The following is a 14,382-nucleotide window of genomic DNA, read 5'->3' on the forward strand; positions in this document are numbered from 1 at the left end:
AGCTGTAGAAACAGATGTAGGGTTGGAGGTTTGATGTCTGTTAAATAAACGTCTGGTAATTGTTGTGTTTTTTTCTCATTGCTGGTTTTTGGATCTACGTTCAGCCTTAATTTGTTCAGATCAGTCAAAGAGGTTTGAATCGTCTGGACAGAGGAGGGAATTATTTCAGCCTGTCGGAGTCGATCCAGATCTGACTGTTCATGAGCAGAAAATGGTGAAAATGGGACATTTTCCTGTTACTATTAGTTATCAGAAATGAATCTGATAATAATAATAATAACTTTTAAAGCGCTTTCAAACAAAGTGCTGTACAAATATTTGAAACTAAAAAGATAAAAAAATAAAAGCGATACAGGTAAAAGACACAATACAAGTTAAAAACAGTAAAAATTTAAAAACAGAATTAAGACCTGTAAGATAAGGTGAACAAAGTCTTCAGCTTAGTTTTAAAAACCTCCACAGAGCAGCCTGCCGAACATCTTGAGGGAGGTTGTTCCACAGAAACGGGCACGAAAAGAAAAAGCTCTCCAACTGTCTTTTTTCTGGCTCTAGGAACCTTTAGAAGACCAGAGTCCTGAGATCGGAGAGCACGAACGTAAAGGTGTAAAAGGTCGGAGAGGTATGAAGGTGCCGTTTAAAGCCTTGTAGGTGAGCAGCAGGACCTTAAAATCTGCTGAACCTGCCAATGCAGAGATCTCAGTACAGGCTAATGTGCTCAAATTTCCCAGTTCTTGTTAAAATGCGAGCAGCTGCATTTTGCACCATCTGTGCAAAATGATCTAATCAAGATCCTTGTGGATCGGCAGGCTTGGAGTCCGAGGCGTGATCTCAAAGAAAAACCTGGAGTGTCAGATGACAGCCGCATGTCCATGAAGCCTAAAACACCCAGAACAGAGTTATTATAGTTATTACACTTCTGTAGCTTCCAGAGAGGATTCAGTTCTTTAAGTTTGATTCTTTAATTTATTTATTGAAGAGTATTTGTCAGACGTCAACATCTGCTCCACAAAAACTCAAACTGGAGACGTTTTCTCTGCATTTTATTTGATTGTAGTTCGTTTTTCAAGCACATCTGATTGTTTCAGATTTTTAAATCTCTTTATTTGGTTTTCTAGTTTTCCAGTTTTTCCATAAAGATGACGTAGGCTCAGATATAACCGATTACATATATGTGGAAAAAGTTAGACAGAATGAAATTTATGAATATGCATGAAGAATCCACCGACTGTCAAACTGTTTACTCTCAGAGAGTTTCAGTTTTTTAGAAAACAGGAAACTTTAGAGGAAAAAGAAATGATTCTCCTCCCTCCTGACAGATGCACTGCCCACCATCAGCCCCCTGTTATTAAACCCACGGCGATCACGCCTCCTTCCTGCAGGTCATCATTGATCTGAACTCCAGGGGGATCAGATAAGTCCAGGTCGAACCCCAGGTCACAGAGCCGGCCCTCCTGCGGGGACAAAGACCACTCTGTGGGTCCCCCCCTGTCAGGACCCCACCTGTGCTAAAGCCTGAAATACCTGCATGGAAAAAAACCACGATAAGCTCCTGCTCAGGTATCACCTGATAGCCAATAAGAGCTGACCTGAACAGGATAAAGGTGCCCCCCAGCCCAGAGAGATAAACAGTTTTTGGAGCTCAGAGTTTATTCTGTTAGACAACAAGCATTAAAGGGTTCCTGCCCACCGACTTTATGCTCACTGAACAAACCAGAAATCCCACAAATAAGGTAAGAGTTTCTTTGCTTCCTGTTTAAATGTCTTTGGTTTGGTCAGAGTGTGCATGTGTGCATACACATCATCAAACAGCTATAAAGTGAGGACGTATGAGTGTAACAGGCAAGCATAACCTTCATGTTAAGTCTTCAAAGCGCTCAACTTATCGTTGCGTAACGTTGCCTCTGATCACTGGATGTGAGAGCTTAAGAATCCATGGCAAAGGCAGCTGCAGCTCCTCTGGCCTTCAGCCTCTGACAGCTACCACAGCTAACAGAGGCTGATATTATTGAGCATTTTCACTCTAGTCAGAGATTAACTGATGGGTTTTTAGCTTTACACTGCACAGAATGTAAAGAGGTAAAATTAAGGAAATGTTAAAGAAACTGAGAAGTTTTGCACGCTCATCATGAGCATGAATGTCGTGGTGGACTGACTGTACACCAACATCTTTAATGACATTAAAAAACATGACCTTTGATTTTATTTTGGATATTACATCAGTAATACTTGGCCATATATATTTGGCCAGTCTTCTTGGCAGAATTCATTTAAACTGGTTGGTTTCCTGTGACTGACCCAGCTTTCAAGGACAGTCCTTGTCCTGTTGGAACACTTAAACCTGGACACCTCTGTCCAAGTTTCAACCGTCTGGCTGTTGATTTAGTCGTTGTCCTTCATTCTTCCATTTACTTTGTCCAGTGTACCAGTACCACAGGCAGCACAGCAGCCTCAGTGCATGATGCTACCACCACCCTGTGTGACACCAATAGGTTTGAAAGACAGACCTTTACTTCTCCACATTTAGTTCGTATCATTGTGGCCAAGATCTGAAAACTGCTGTTCACGAACGCTGTCCATCTAATCTGACTGAGCTGGAGCTGTTTTGCAAAGAAGAATGTGCAAAGATTTCAGTCTGTAGATGTGCAAAGCTGGTAGAGACAGACCCTAAAAGACTGGCAGCTGGAATTGCAGCAAAAGCTGGTTCTACAAAGTATTGACTCAGGGGGCTGAATAATTACGCACACCCCACTTTGCAGTTATTTATTTGTAAAAAATGTTTGGAATCATGTTTGATTTTGGTTCCACTTCTCACGTGTTCACCACTTTGTGTTGGTCTTTCACCTGGAATTCCAATAAAATTGATTCATGTTTGTGGCTGTAATGTGACAAAATGTGGGAAAGTTCAAGGGGGCTGAATACTTTTGCAAACTACTGTAATTTGCAGCTGCAAATTCACGGAGGCTTCTTTCTTGGTCAGCACGCTCTCGGTCCATGGCGATGTAAATCTCGCTTGAGCCTTGGTTAGTTCCTGAACATCCAGACTCTCCTCTGAGGGTGACAGGGTTTTCTTCCAGATGTTGGCAAAGTGGTGAAACATCAAAATAAGAGAGAAACTGCCAGTCGTAGTTAATCAGGATCACATGAGAAGTTAATAGACCCTTGGCATTGTAACGTCTATTTCAATGTCAAGACATTGTAGAACCTTTAGAATCACTTATTAAAAGATTTAAGTGAGTGTACAGATTTTTTTAATGCAGTAAAGTTATATGCTGTGCAACCTTTGCACCAAAGACATTCATGCTCATGATGAGTGTATATAAACCACGAACTATTTATTCCTGTTTCTTTATAATTATAATCTTTGTAATGACGTGAAATTTTTCAGTGGATTTCTTTTATACAACCTGCATGAATTTTTTTTTTAAAAAAAGTCAGATTAGCCTTTTGTAGTCCATCTTCAGGACTTTGTAGTTTCATCATGGCAGACCCACCTCAGAAAACCACACAGTTCTTTTCCTGAGTCCTTAAACTCTTCTTCACATCCCTCCACGCTGCCCTGGAGGTCATGTGACCAGTGAGACAGCAAATTTGGCTTTAGTGCAGAAAACATCATATATATAAATCAAGTCAAGTCCAGTTTTAAAGCCAATAATGAAGTTATCCTGACATATTTAGAGGAAGTGTGCTCACTAATCCCCTCAATGACGTAAACTAAATGAGAGTACTGATAACAAAAACACGTTTGCTAGCTAAAACCTCAAACACAAATCTACATGTAAATATTTTGTCTCATTTTCAAATGAATATGTCCGACTTAATACTAGAGGAAACATTTAAATAAAGATTAAATAAAGTTTTAAGGGAACAGGATCCGATGCAAAAGTAAACTACAGCAGCTTTTCCTATGAAATATTTCCTGGATTGCACGGTGCCTATCAGCATGCAGCATTTGTTGTTTTTCTGCTGCAGACGCCTTCATCATTGTTGTTGCTCTATTGATATCACTCCATAGATCATAAAAAATGACTCGTCAGTGTCATCTGGAGCCGTTAATGTGTGAGTTCTTGCTTTGAGGTTGTCTGTGAAGGTTCTTTGCAAGCTCCTTTGACTGCTTTGAGGTCGCATTAAAGATTAAATATAAGTGCAATAATGAGACAGCTGACCTCCTGAGAGGCACTGATCACTTCCCTGCTCTTGGTGAAAAATGCTTGAGGCTTTAATAACGTTAATGACACACTTCTTCACCTCATCGAGCAGACGGGAGCCACAGGTGAGCCGAACCGTTTGAAGCTATTAGAAACATTGAAGTACTGAGCAGAGAAGGTGGAGAAGGGTCATCGTCCTTGTTTTTGTGTAGGAGTCAGCACTGTAATGGCATCAGAGTATTTTCAGGTGTTACATACTTGTAAAAAAACGTGACCTCTGTGGTGCCGTCTGATGACTTTGTTGCTGTGATTTGGTCGATGATTCTCACCTTTGAGCGTTTGCAGGAATCACAGCGTCGTTGCTGCTGAGAGCAGCGGTGCAGTAAGCTTCAAACTGTGACCTCTTCTGGTTTTGCAGAGAATTACAGCAACATGCAAATCACAATATGAAATTTACATTTACCATTTAATCAAGCCTGTTTCAGGAAGCAAGATTGGGGATGAGTGTAGTAATCTCAAATTCCCCAGAAACAAGCTGGGATGCTTACACTGACTCTGCACATGCTCAGTATGATACCCCGTATATAAAAGATGCCCACTATGAAATATCAACTTTGTTTTGTTTGTTGGTATTTTGGAGGGAGAAGAGACCATATTTGCCTCAGAGTGGAATGCTACTTTATCAGCTAATGCTAGCTAGCTTAGCTAGCAGTGTCTAGCTAAGCTAGCTAGACACTGCTAGCTAGCTTAGCTAGCAGTGGCTAGCTAGACTAGGCCGTTACTGGTTACCAAAGTAATAAAACAGTCCACTGGATGTAGCATACAACATTACAAGTACACCGACAGTTGAAATATGGTGGCGAACTCTGGTCCAGTGATTCAAAGTAGTGTAAGTGAGGCCTAGCACACAGCTAGCAGCTGCAAGTACCCAGTGATACCTGTCAATCAACGTGGCCACACCCCTAAACTTAAACCTTACCAGCATCCAAATAAATAGGTTGGCATAAATGTCACCCCGTAAAGGTACAGGTGTTACGAAGGGTTAAACTACCCACAGAAACCGAAACTGTTTTTGAACCAGTCCGTTTATTTCTGTTCTGAACACTGGACACACTTTTGAAGCCAGCCTCTAGTGGACATAAGAGGGACTGCAGCTTTTGGTTTTTAAATGTTGAATTTATTTAATTTAATTGGATTAAGGGAGCATATAGTGATCCATAAACACATCGGGAGTGATAGTGGAGCCTATTGCAGAAAAACTATAGGGGATAAATCAGGGTCAATACTATGACCTCAAATGAAAATCACGATTAATTGAACATTTTACCTCGATTTTGATTATCATAATCAATAATCAAACACACACCTTGATAGTTTACCAGGTTTGCACTGTGAATGTGATCTAAAGCTGGCATATTTACTGCGGTGATATGACTGTAACAGATTGGTGGGATTACCTTGGGTCACTGAAACCATTTTTCATGTGATTTTCTTCTTTATGTTTGATGTTGTCTTTACTAAAGATTAAAATTATGTCCATACAACAGAAACAGCATTTTTAACTATAATCTTCATCAAAAAGGAAAGTTCAAAGTCTATTCTTAAAAGTAGAGACAGGGTCTGTCTCCCAAACCCACACTGGGAGCTGGTTCCACAGGTGAGGAGCATGGTAGCTTTTAGAAACTCAGGACCACGATAGGTAAGCCTGGTCAGATTTGGTCTGGTATGATGAGCTTGTGCACCCGACAGGAAGTTGAATATGAAAAAAAGCTTTCTCTGTCTGAACGCAGGTACGAGTCATGTTCCTGATGTATATGTTTCTGCTGTCTGCTCTTCCAAACGGTGAGTCCCTCTGTAAAACTACATTATACCGGTCGCCCCGATATACATACATATACTTTTACCTGCTGACTCAAAGATTATGATAAGGATAATTTACCAATTATTTATTAATTACTAAAGAGTCAGAAAATGCCTTCAAAGCATGAATAAATCTTTGTGTCAGATTAGTGGTTGAGCAGAAACGTTATGTCTCCTTTAGTTTATTCATTTGTGCTGATGTGGTAATATTTATCTTTGGTGTTTTAAAGGTTACATTTATGACCTTAATTGTTTTATTTATCCTTATCCAGCACTTCCCGCCGGCTCCATCTTCTGTCCGGACCCGGAGGCAGATCACATGACTGGTGAGAAGAGAAGCAAACATTATGTAATAAAATGAACGGATAGATGGATAAAAATAGACATAAACAGGACTGGAGGCAGAATGTGTATGAGAGGGTCAGAGGGCGTTACAAACTCTTATTGCTGTGGGGATGAAGGAGCTCCCGAAGCACTCAGATCTACAGTACAGTGAGAGGAGCCATCTGCTGCTCCTGCGCCCACCCAGGAGGCCACGGAGAGAGGGTCTACTTTAATCCGTTGCCCCCCTCTGCCACAGTTTAAGTGAGTCCAGCCTCCTGCCGAGCACCAGGCTGTCGTTAGGCTGTTTGTGGTCATTTGTGTCATGCATTTCTTTATAAAATGGACATTGATGGTGACATGTCTGCTTTATGATCAGTCTCGTCCTCACCTGTGGACCCCCTGTGCTGCATCTTTAAATGAAGTATGGACTCAGGAGTTTTGCTGAGTCTTCGGTGTTACAACATGAGACTTAATTGTAGTGATAAAGGTACGGACTCGAAGCTGCGTTGTGTAAATCTCCTAAACCTTCATGGATCTACAGCAGCAGCAGCGTTCTCGACTTTGATAGCTCAAACAACAGTCGTAGACTTTCTGTGGCATCGTGGGCCGTTGTTGACATCGAGGTCGAGAGGCTTTGATGTTCAGTGCCTCCTATGGTCTTAATCTTCACTGTACCTGCATGTGGAGACCTGCAGTCCAAATAATCTTCCACTCTGTGTGCTTCTCTGGACTCGAGTTACATGCAAACAGGATTATCTATGATTAAATCGCTCTGCTCGCCACCTCAAAGTTTACAGAAGCTCTGCAGGTTCGATCTTCTCGCGGCCTCGGCGTGTTTGTTTATTCACCTTCTGTCGTCTCTTCCTGCAGATTGTCTCGGGCTGCGCTTCACCTGGATACACTCGGTCTTCGATAACTTCCCCTCCATGCTGAGCTTTGTGTCAAAGCTGCACTGTGCGACGGGAATTTGCCCACGTGACCTGGAAGATTATGGCTGCTCCTGCAGATATGTGGCAGCTGGAAACCCTGTGGATGGTCTGGATGTGTAAGTAAGCCTCAGATCGCAGCGGGACTGCGGTTACAGCAGCTGCTGAATTTAAAATACGGCATAATTGAATTCAGAGGCTGGAGGCAGGCAGGTGTGAAGCAGGCTGGGAGAGTCTTCTCTGACCACCCCTCCCATTCCCATGGAAAATATTATTCATTATGCTGGAATCCCTCACAGGAGTTACAGTACAGGAAATGTCAAAATCAAGAGAGAGTAGCTTTAGTGTGGACTGGAATAATAAATGAAACCATGTACTTACTGTAGTACATCTCTCAGGCTGAACACCTTAAAGGTCTGTCAAAGTCATCAAGAAGAGGAAAAAGCAACTCAGGGATGGTTGAAAAAATTTTGAGAGACTTTTCCACCGTTTTCAACTGTTAAAGGTTAGCTTTAGTTAAAGCTTTAGCTAAAGCTAACCTTTAGCAGTAGAAAGGTTAACTTGAGCTAAAGCTTTAGCTAAAGCTAACCTTTAGCAGTAGAAAGGTTAACTTTAGCTAAAGCTTTAGCTAAAGCTAACCTTTAGCATTAGAAAGGTTAACTTTAGCTAAAGCTTTAACTAAAGCTAACCTTTAGCAGTAGAAAGGTTAACTTTAGCTAAAGCTTTAACTAAAACTAACCTTTAGCAGTAGAAAGGTTAACTTTAGCTAAAGCTTTAGCTAAAGCTAACCTTTAGCAGTAGAAAGGTTAACTTTAGCTAAAGCTAACCTTTAGCATTAGAAAGGTTAACTTTAGCTAAAGCTTTAACTAAAGCTAACCTTTAGCAGTAGAAAGGTTAACTTTAGCTAAAGCTTTAGCTAAAGCTAACCTTTAGCAGTAGAAAGGTTAACTTTAGCTAAAGCTTTAACTAAAGCTAACCTTTAGCAGTAGAAAGGTTAACTTTAGCTAAAGCTTTAGCTAAAGCTAACCTTTAGCAGTAGAAAGGTTAACTTTAGCTAAAGCTTTAACTAAAACTAACCTTTAGCAGTAGAAAGGTTAACTTTAGCTAAAGCTTTAGCTAAAACTAACCTAGAAATCTTCAGCAAGTCAAAAACTGCAGGCTAAACTAAACACTCAGTTTTAGACACTTTTTTTCTAACCTGAATCTGTATGATGCTATATGATGCTACAGAAGCCACACCCACTTGCTGGGGCAGCCAATCAGAAGAAATGTCACTTAAAAGGAAGGGTTGGACTAAAGGAGGAGGGGCTTGTTTCTGACACAGCATTAGTCGAGTTGCTGTAGTAAGGCCCAGGGTAAATAAATAAGGATGATTATAAACTGTGAATCATGCAAAGCTGCCCTCACACAGTAAAGGAATAAAAATATGGAGATAGAAATGCGTATATTGTGTCCCATTTAGGGAGGACAAAGCACTTTATTATTGTAGCTCCGCCCCTGCAACAGGGAAGGGGAGGAGCTACCAGTCAGGGAAAGGTGGATATGTTATCTACATAATAAAGTTCTGTACAAAATACTAAATTTGGTCAAATAGCTGTGAGCTCAGAGCTGAATTAATAATTAATAAATATTAAGACTTCTTTTTCTTTTTAATGTTACATTTACAGCTGAAGTCACTTTTTTTATTCATGGGTTACAAAATTAGCTCCTTCATCTCTGTGAAGCTAATCACTGTACTTGATAAAGAACATGTAGCCTCTGTTTCTGTGCCATATTGTAGAAAACATGTTTATATGAAAATAATTATGACTATTTCTCAGATTTAAAAAAAGGCAAAGACTTTTGTTTTAATCCCAGACTCGACGTACTTTTATAATAAGCCACTATATTCCTCTACGCATCTGCAAACACCAGCTATAAGTGTATATGTGAAGAGCTTTTACTGTGAAAGGCACGTGCAGGAAGCACCCCTGCACTGAGCAGGTGGTGTTTCGCATATCGATCGGACCCTCGTCATGTTATTTATGGCTTCTTCTTTTTCCCGGTTTCCGTCTACAGATGCTGCGAGGCTCACCGGCTGTGTTACCAGCACGCTGCCCCCTGCAGGCAGGAGCTGCCGCTTGCCCCGTACAACTTCAGCTGTGCAGCAGCTGCAAACACCAGCTGTGGTGAGACTTACAGTTTATTTTGGGAAATGTGCTTGTTTGCTTTCACACTGGGAACCATCGCAAGACTTTCCCTGCCAACAAAAAACAAGTTTTACTCAAGGTGGAACCAAAATTGATCGTTTTCACACTCGGAGTTTGTACAAAGTGAAAAGAAGCGATACAAAAGTGACTCCTCCGTATACTGACCTGCTGCTCCGACAGACCCGACACAGTAAATAAAGACTGTGGCACTAGTACAGTGTACCAATGTGGCTCTTTCTGTCTTGAAGATGCTGCTGATTTGTGCCAGCAGAGGTTCTGTGAATGTGACCGGGCCGCCATCGACTGCATGACTCAGAGCCCGTACAACTCATCGCTGAGAGGCCTCGCCGACACGTCCTGCTCAGCTACAAATCAAACAGGTGAGACGAAGCGAAGTCGTCTCCAGAGCCAACATCTGGTTTTTGGTTCCTTTGGATGTTTAGTCGCTTCACTCATGTTTTATAAGAAACATATATATTCAGCTTCCTTCAGCGTTCCTGAAACCACTGCGTCTTTCTGTACATCTGCATTACAAGCAAGAAAATAAATCTGTCTCTCTTTAATGGCACCAGTTTGGCAAAATGGGACCAAATCCATGACGCGTGCCGTGGAGGACGAGGAGGAGAGTGGATCAAAATCACTCATCAATACAGGTAATATAAAAATAACTCCAAAGACATAAATCGTGTGCAAACGGGTCTTCAGTGCAATAAAATACTGAACACGCTGTCGGTGAAGCCTCAGTTTGTAAAAGGAGAGAAAAGAAGAATCGACGTCCTGCAAACTCGCTGTGGAAACAGTTTGAGCCACTTAAAGTAAATCGAGGTGCCGCAGACAGTTTTCAGTCACCAGGCGAGCAAAGAGAAACACGGACGCATCCAATTAAGTCTGGTGTTCTTTTGGCAGCAGCTCCTCTGCACACCCACACAGTCAGACCCAGACTCACAGTCCGGCTTTTTGACTCGTTTCCAGCTGAGTTATTTTTACATTTAAAAGCTGGTTTAGGTTTGTGTTTAACACTTTTCTTTGGACGTAACCTCACACCTTTTTTATTATTATTATTTTAAATTTCAGACAGTTCTTTAACATGCATCAAACTTCCAGACTTGGTTTAAAATCGGCTCGATCTGAATCCTAAAACTGCAGTCGGAGATGGTCGTAACACGACAGCAGTGAAGCTCTGTGCTTCAGTGCGCCTTCACATGAATCCTGATATGAAATGGTGAAGTCATAAAACAGCCTGACTGTAAAAAAAACAACTGTTGCACGTAAAAATAACAGTAAAATAAATATTTTAATTCTGAGTGAGCTCTCGTCTCGCTGCTGCTGTTTATTTCCTGTTTCCCCTTCACATTATATCTGAGAGACTTTAACATCAAAGCTTCCTGAGTCATTGCCCAATAACAGAGATCTGTGATGGCAGCAGTGTTGGTCAAGTTACCTGAAAATAGTCATTAGTTGCTAATTACTTCTCCAAGAAAGTAATCCTGTTACTTTACTGATTACTTATTTTCAAAAGTAATTAGTTACTTTAAAAAACAAACAAACATGATGCACAACCTGAATACGTAATAAAGCAACAGACCTTTCAGCCCAGTTCTGTTTTGTCTGTATCATCATATAAAATGTAATCAAATGAAAAAGTCTTTTTATAAATTGTTTTATTAGTTTTAATCTTTTAACTTCATGCATCAAGCAAAACTTAAATTATATGCGAAGGTCTTTGACTTGAAGACATTTGTTTTACATTGAAACCTATTTTCTGCACATTCCAGCACATAAAATAAAATGTTGTGTGTTTACACTCTTTCAAATACATGCAAGTAAAACACAGCTATAAATAAATTAAATGAGTCCTGTTGCTCTTAAATCTATTTTCACCTGTTCAGCAGGAGTGGGGCTGGTGGAGGTTTGCCCACAGCGGTCATGTCAGTGGGGGGATCTGTGAGTGTCACATTCCCGTGGCAGCGTGCTCGCTGTTGCTCAGATTTGAAGTTGAATTTTTCTCTGTAGAAAGAAGTTTTCTTCCTACAGTGAACAGCGGACACTAATGTTTTTGTCACTTTTTACGGAATCAAACTCAAAGTAATCTGATTACTTCCACGCTTTAAAGGCTGCATGGTCGCACTCTCTCCTGCACTCCATATTATCCATTGTTGATCTGCACACAGCTGTTGCCACGGACGTCGCACTCACTTACGTCACTGTCATGAGACACTCTCACAAACAAAATCACAGTTTAGTAACATAGTAACAAAGCGTGCTTACAGGAAAGTAACAGTAATCTAATTACTTTTTTTGCAATAGTAATCCCTTACAGTAACGTGTTACTATCTCTGTGACATTCACGTAGGCCTTCTTGCTTTTTCTGCTTTTTCTGATCTTTGATACAGTTAAAGGTAAAATTGTTGTTTTTTACATCTTGTTTACAAACATTCTGGTTTTACTGGTTTTATTTGCTGAGACGTGGTTATGTGCTTGGTTTCAGATGGTTACTTTGTTTTCAGAAACGTCCAGGCTTAGTGTGGCACAGGTTCCTTTAGACTGATTTCTTCCTTTCCGACAGATTTTTAATTTGGTCTCAGAACATCTTGGAGGACTTTTCCACTCGTCTGTGGATCTTTGGTCTCAGTGTTTCTGTCTCTTGACGTAAAGCCGGATGAATCGTTGATGCTGCGAGGAAAAAAACTTCTGCTCTCTTTCAAGATCTTTCTTCACGACTCTTGCTGTACGTTCGGCCTCGCTGTCCTTCTGAGCGAGGCTGATTTAATCAAGTTTAGCAGTGAGCTCATTAGTCCCGCCTTCTCTCCGGTGTGTCTGACAGAGCTCGCGGCTGACAGCGGTCAGTTTCTCATTAGTTCGACCGTGTGTTTCAGATCTGCTCGGCGGCGTCGAGGACACGGGCGAAGTCTTCAGAGCAGCAGGTAAGTCTGTGTGAAACTCCGAGGGCGCCTGAGACGGCGATGTCACATCGCAGGAAGCGATTGATTGGGCAGAAACGCGGACGGCTGAGTCACACCTCAGCCAATTAAAACAAGGACCTCTGGATGTTTAAGCTGCAGCTTCCTGCCCACATCCAGCTAAAAGAGAAAGAAACCAGTGATTGTTCAGACCTCCTTTCATCCGTTTGTCCAGATAGAGATGTCACATGGAGCCGAGCTGCTCGCCGCCTCAGAATCAGGAGAAGTGAAGTGAAGGATGTTATTAAAGCAGAAAAGTTCAGAAGGAGGTTTTTAAACCTGAGGACGGCCGTCCGTCTGAAACTGAACCCACTCTGTTTAAATTATCTGTTACTTTGATGTCAGGAGCAGATTGAACTGTAGATCTGAACAGGATCAGCAGCACGTCGAGGTCCACACGTTACACATATTCACATCTGTAAAGCAGTGCTTACATCCCTGGACTAAGTTTCTGATCACAAAGGAGATAAAAGAGAATATTGGGCTCACGTTGATCCTGCCGACACAAATCCAAACTGAGATACGAAGCATTAATGTGTTTCCTTCTCTCTGCTTTGTCCGAGTGTATATTTGTGTGGCGAGGCTGAACTTCTCCTGTTTCTCTGCAGATGTTCTCCCAGCAGAAAACACCTCAGAAAGCTTTAATTTCTCCAGCTTGTCCTTCCTGCCAGCAGGTAAAACTCCTGTTTTTATGCTTCGCTTTACTTTCTACAACTCTGCACGTCTCCAGAGCAGAACAAAGTGAAGTTTCAGGTTTTGGAGAGTTTTAAGATGATCGGAGTGCTCATAAAATGGACCTCCCTCCTCTTCCTTTAAGAATTAATGGAGCGGAAACAGATTTAACAATGTAGTCTGATGGTAGCTTTTACTCACTGCCATTTAAAGGTCAGACGTCTACAATCAGAAGCTCCTAATGAAGCTTGTTTTGGTCTTTAACCAAGAGGAAAACAACAATTTTGATCATGATCAGATGTGTGAGAACTAATCGCTTAGAGTGAAGCTTAGCAGGCAGCTAGCAGCTACATACACCCATCAATCTGTCGTTCTAAGACACAGAAATCATTCAGCCTTGATATTCTTCATTTCAGTGATGGCGCCAGCCTTCGTTGCCTTTTGGTTTCCACACTTTTAGAGGCTCAGTGTGAGCATTTCATTCAGTAAATAAAGAAAAATGAGACTCACACATTAAATAAGCCAGAAAACATCTCCCTGCATCTCAAACAGGTGAATGATGAATGAACTGTGACTGTCTCCTCAGCAGGGATGGACCCACCAACCACAGGCAGGGTGGATAACCAGAGTGACACCGAGGCCATGGAGTACAACCTCAGCACTCCAGCGCCGCTGATGCCTGCTGGTATGACCTCTAATTGGCCCTCGAGCCACAGGTTTAACTCGGCACCATCTGCGCGTTATCCTAATATTTCTCATGTTTCCAGAGGAGCTTGAGGAAGGCGCAGAGGTGGAAGAGGCAGAGATGACACACCTGAGTTATATCTCTAAAGGTAACGGTTACCTCGGTTACCTCACCGTCTCCCCTCCATCCTCTCTCTAGTACTTTTCTAGCAAATTACATTTGCTAGAAGCCGACCGGCGGACAGCTTCCAAAGCAGCAGAAATAATTTCCCCGCTGCTCGACTCCTGCTGCTCGATGACTCACTTGGCTCAGACGTTTCCTGCTTTTACAGATCTGAATGAGAGCGCCGCAGAGGAAGCACTCGAGCAGGAAGAGATAAATGGGGATCAGATGACCCACAATCCTCCAGCAATCAGCCGGGGTGAGCCAGAAACACTCGGCGTCTCGATCACGACTGATAAATACAAACGTCCGCCTCGGGCTTAATATAAAGCAGCTCTTTTTATTTCAATGATGCGATGTGCTTTATATGATCCCATAACTGAGCAGTGATTCATCCAGCGTCTAATTCATGAAAGATTTTCTAAATGAGGAGCGTGTCCTCGTCTGTGGACAGAAGAA

At 41.8% G+C, this 14,382-nt stretch overlaps 1 protein-coding gene across 8 annotated transcripts in view; it reads left to right on the top strand.

Moving 5' to 3' along the window:
- The first annotated feature begins 1,612 nt into the window (after positions 1-1,612).
- The window catches only part of oc90 (otoconin 90), a 29,013-nt gene continuing 16,243 nt past the window's right edge, over positions 1,613-14,382 (top strand). For 5 of the 8 annotated variants that reach the window (XM_087832556.1, XM_087832557.1, XM_087832562.1 and 2 more), the window contains exons 1-12: positions 1,613-1,730; positions 5,936-5,987; positions 6,278-6,331; positions 7,200-7,374; positions 9,314-9,423; positions 9,693-9,824; positions 10,017-10,097; positions 12,321-12,368; positions 13,013-13,078; positions 13,663-13,761; positions 13,844-13,909; positions 14,093-14,182. In XM_087832556.1, coding sequence (XP_087688682.1) covers positions 1,695-1,730; positions 5,936-5,987; positions 6,278-6,331; positions 7,200-7,374; positions 9,314-9,423; positions 9,693-9,824; positions 10,017-10,097; positions 12,321-12,368; positions 13,013-13,078; positions 13,663-13,761; positions 13,844-13,909; positions 14,093-14,182 — 1,009 coding nt within the window. In that variant the 5' untranslated portion in view covers positions 1,613-1,694. The remainder of the gene's footprint in view (positions 1,731-5,935; positions 5,988-6,277; positions 6,332-7,199; positions 7,375-9,313; positions 9,424-9,692; positions 9,825-10,016; positions 10,098-12,320; positions 12,369-13,012; positions 13,079-13,662; positions 13,762-13,843; positions 13,910-14,092; positions 14,183-14,382) is intronic. The other 3 variants (XM_087832558.1, XM_087832560.1, XM_087832561.1) reach the window with 3 other exon arrangements.

Source organism: Neolamprologus brichardi, chromosome 18 (assembly GCF_056152115.1).
Source record: "Neolamprologus brichardi isolate AB-2024 chromosome 18, ASM5615211v1, whole genome shotgun sequence".
Lineage (NCBI taxonomy): Eukaryota > Metazoa > Chordata > Actinopteri > Cichliformes > Cichlidae > Neolamprologus > Neolamprologus brichardi.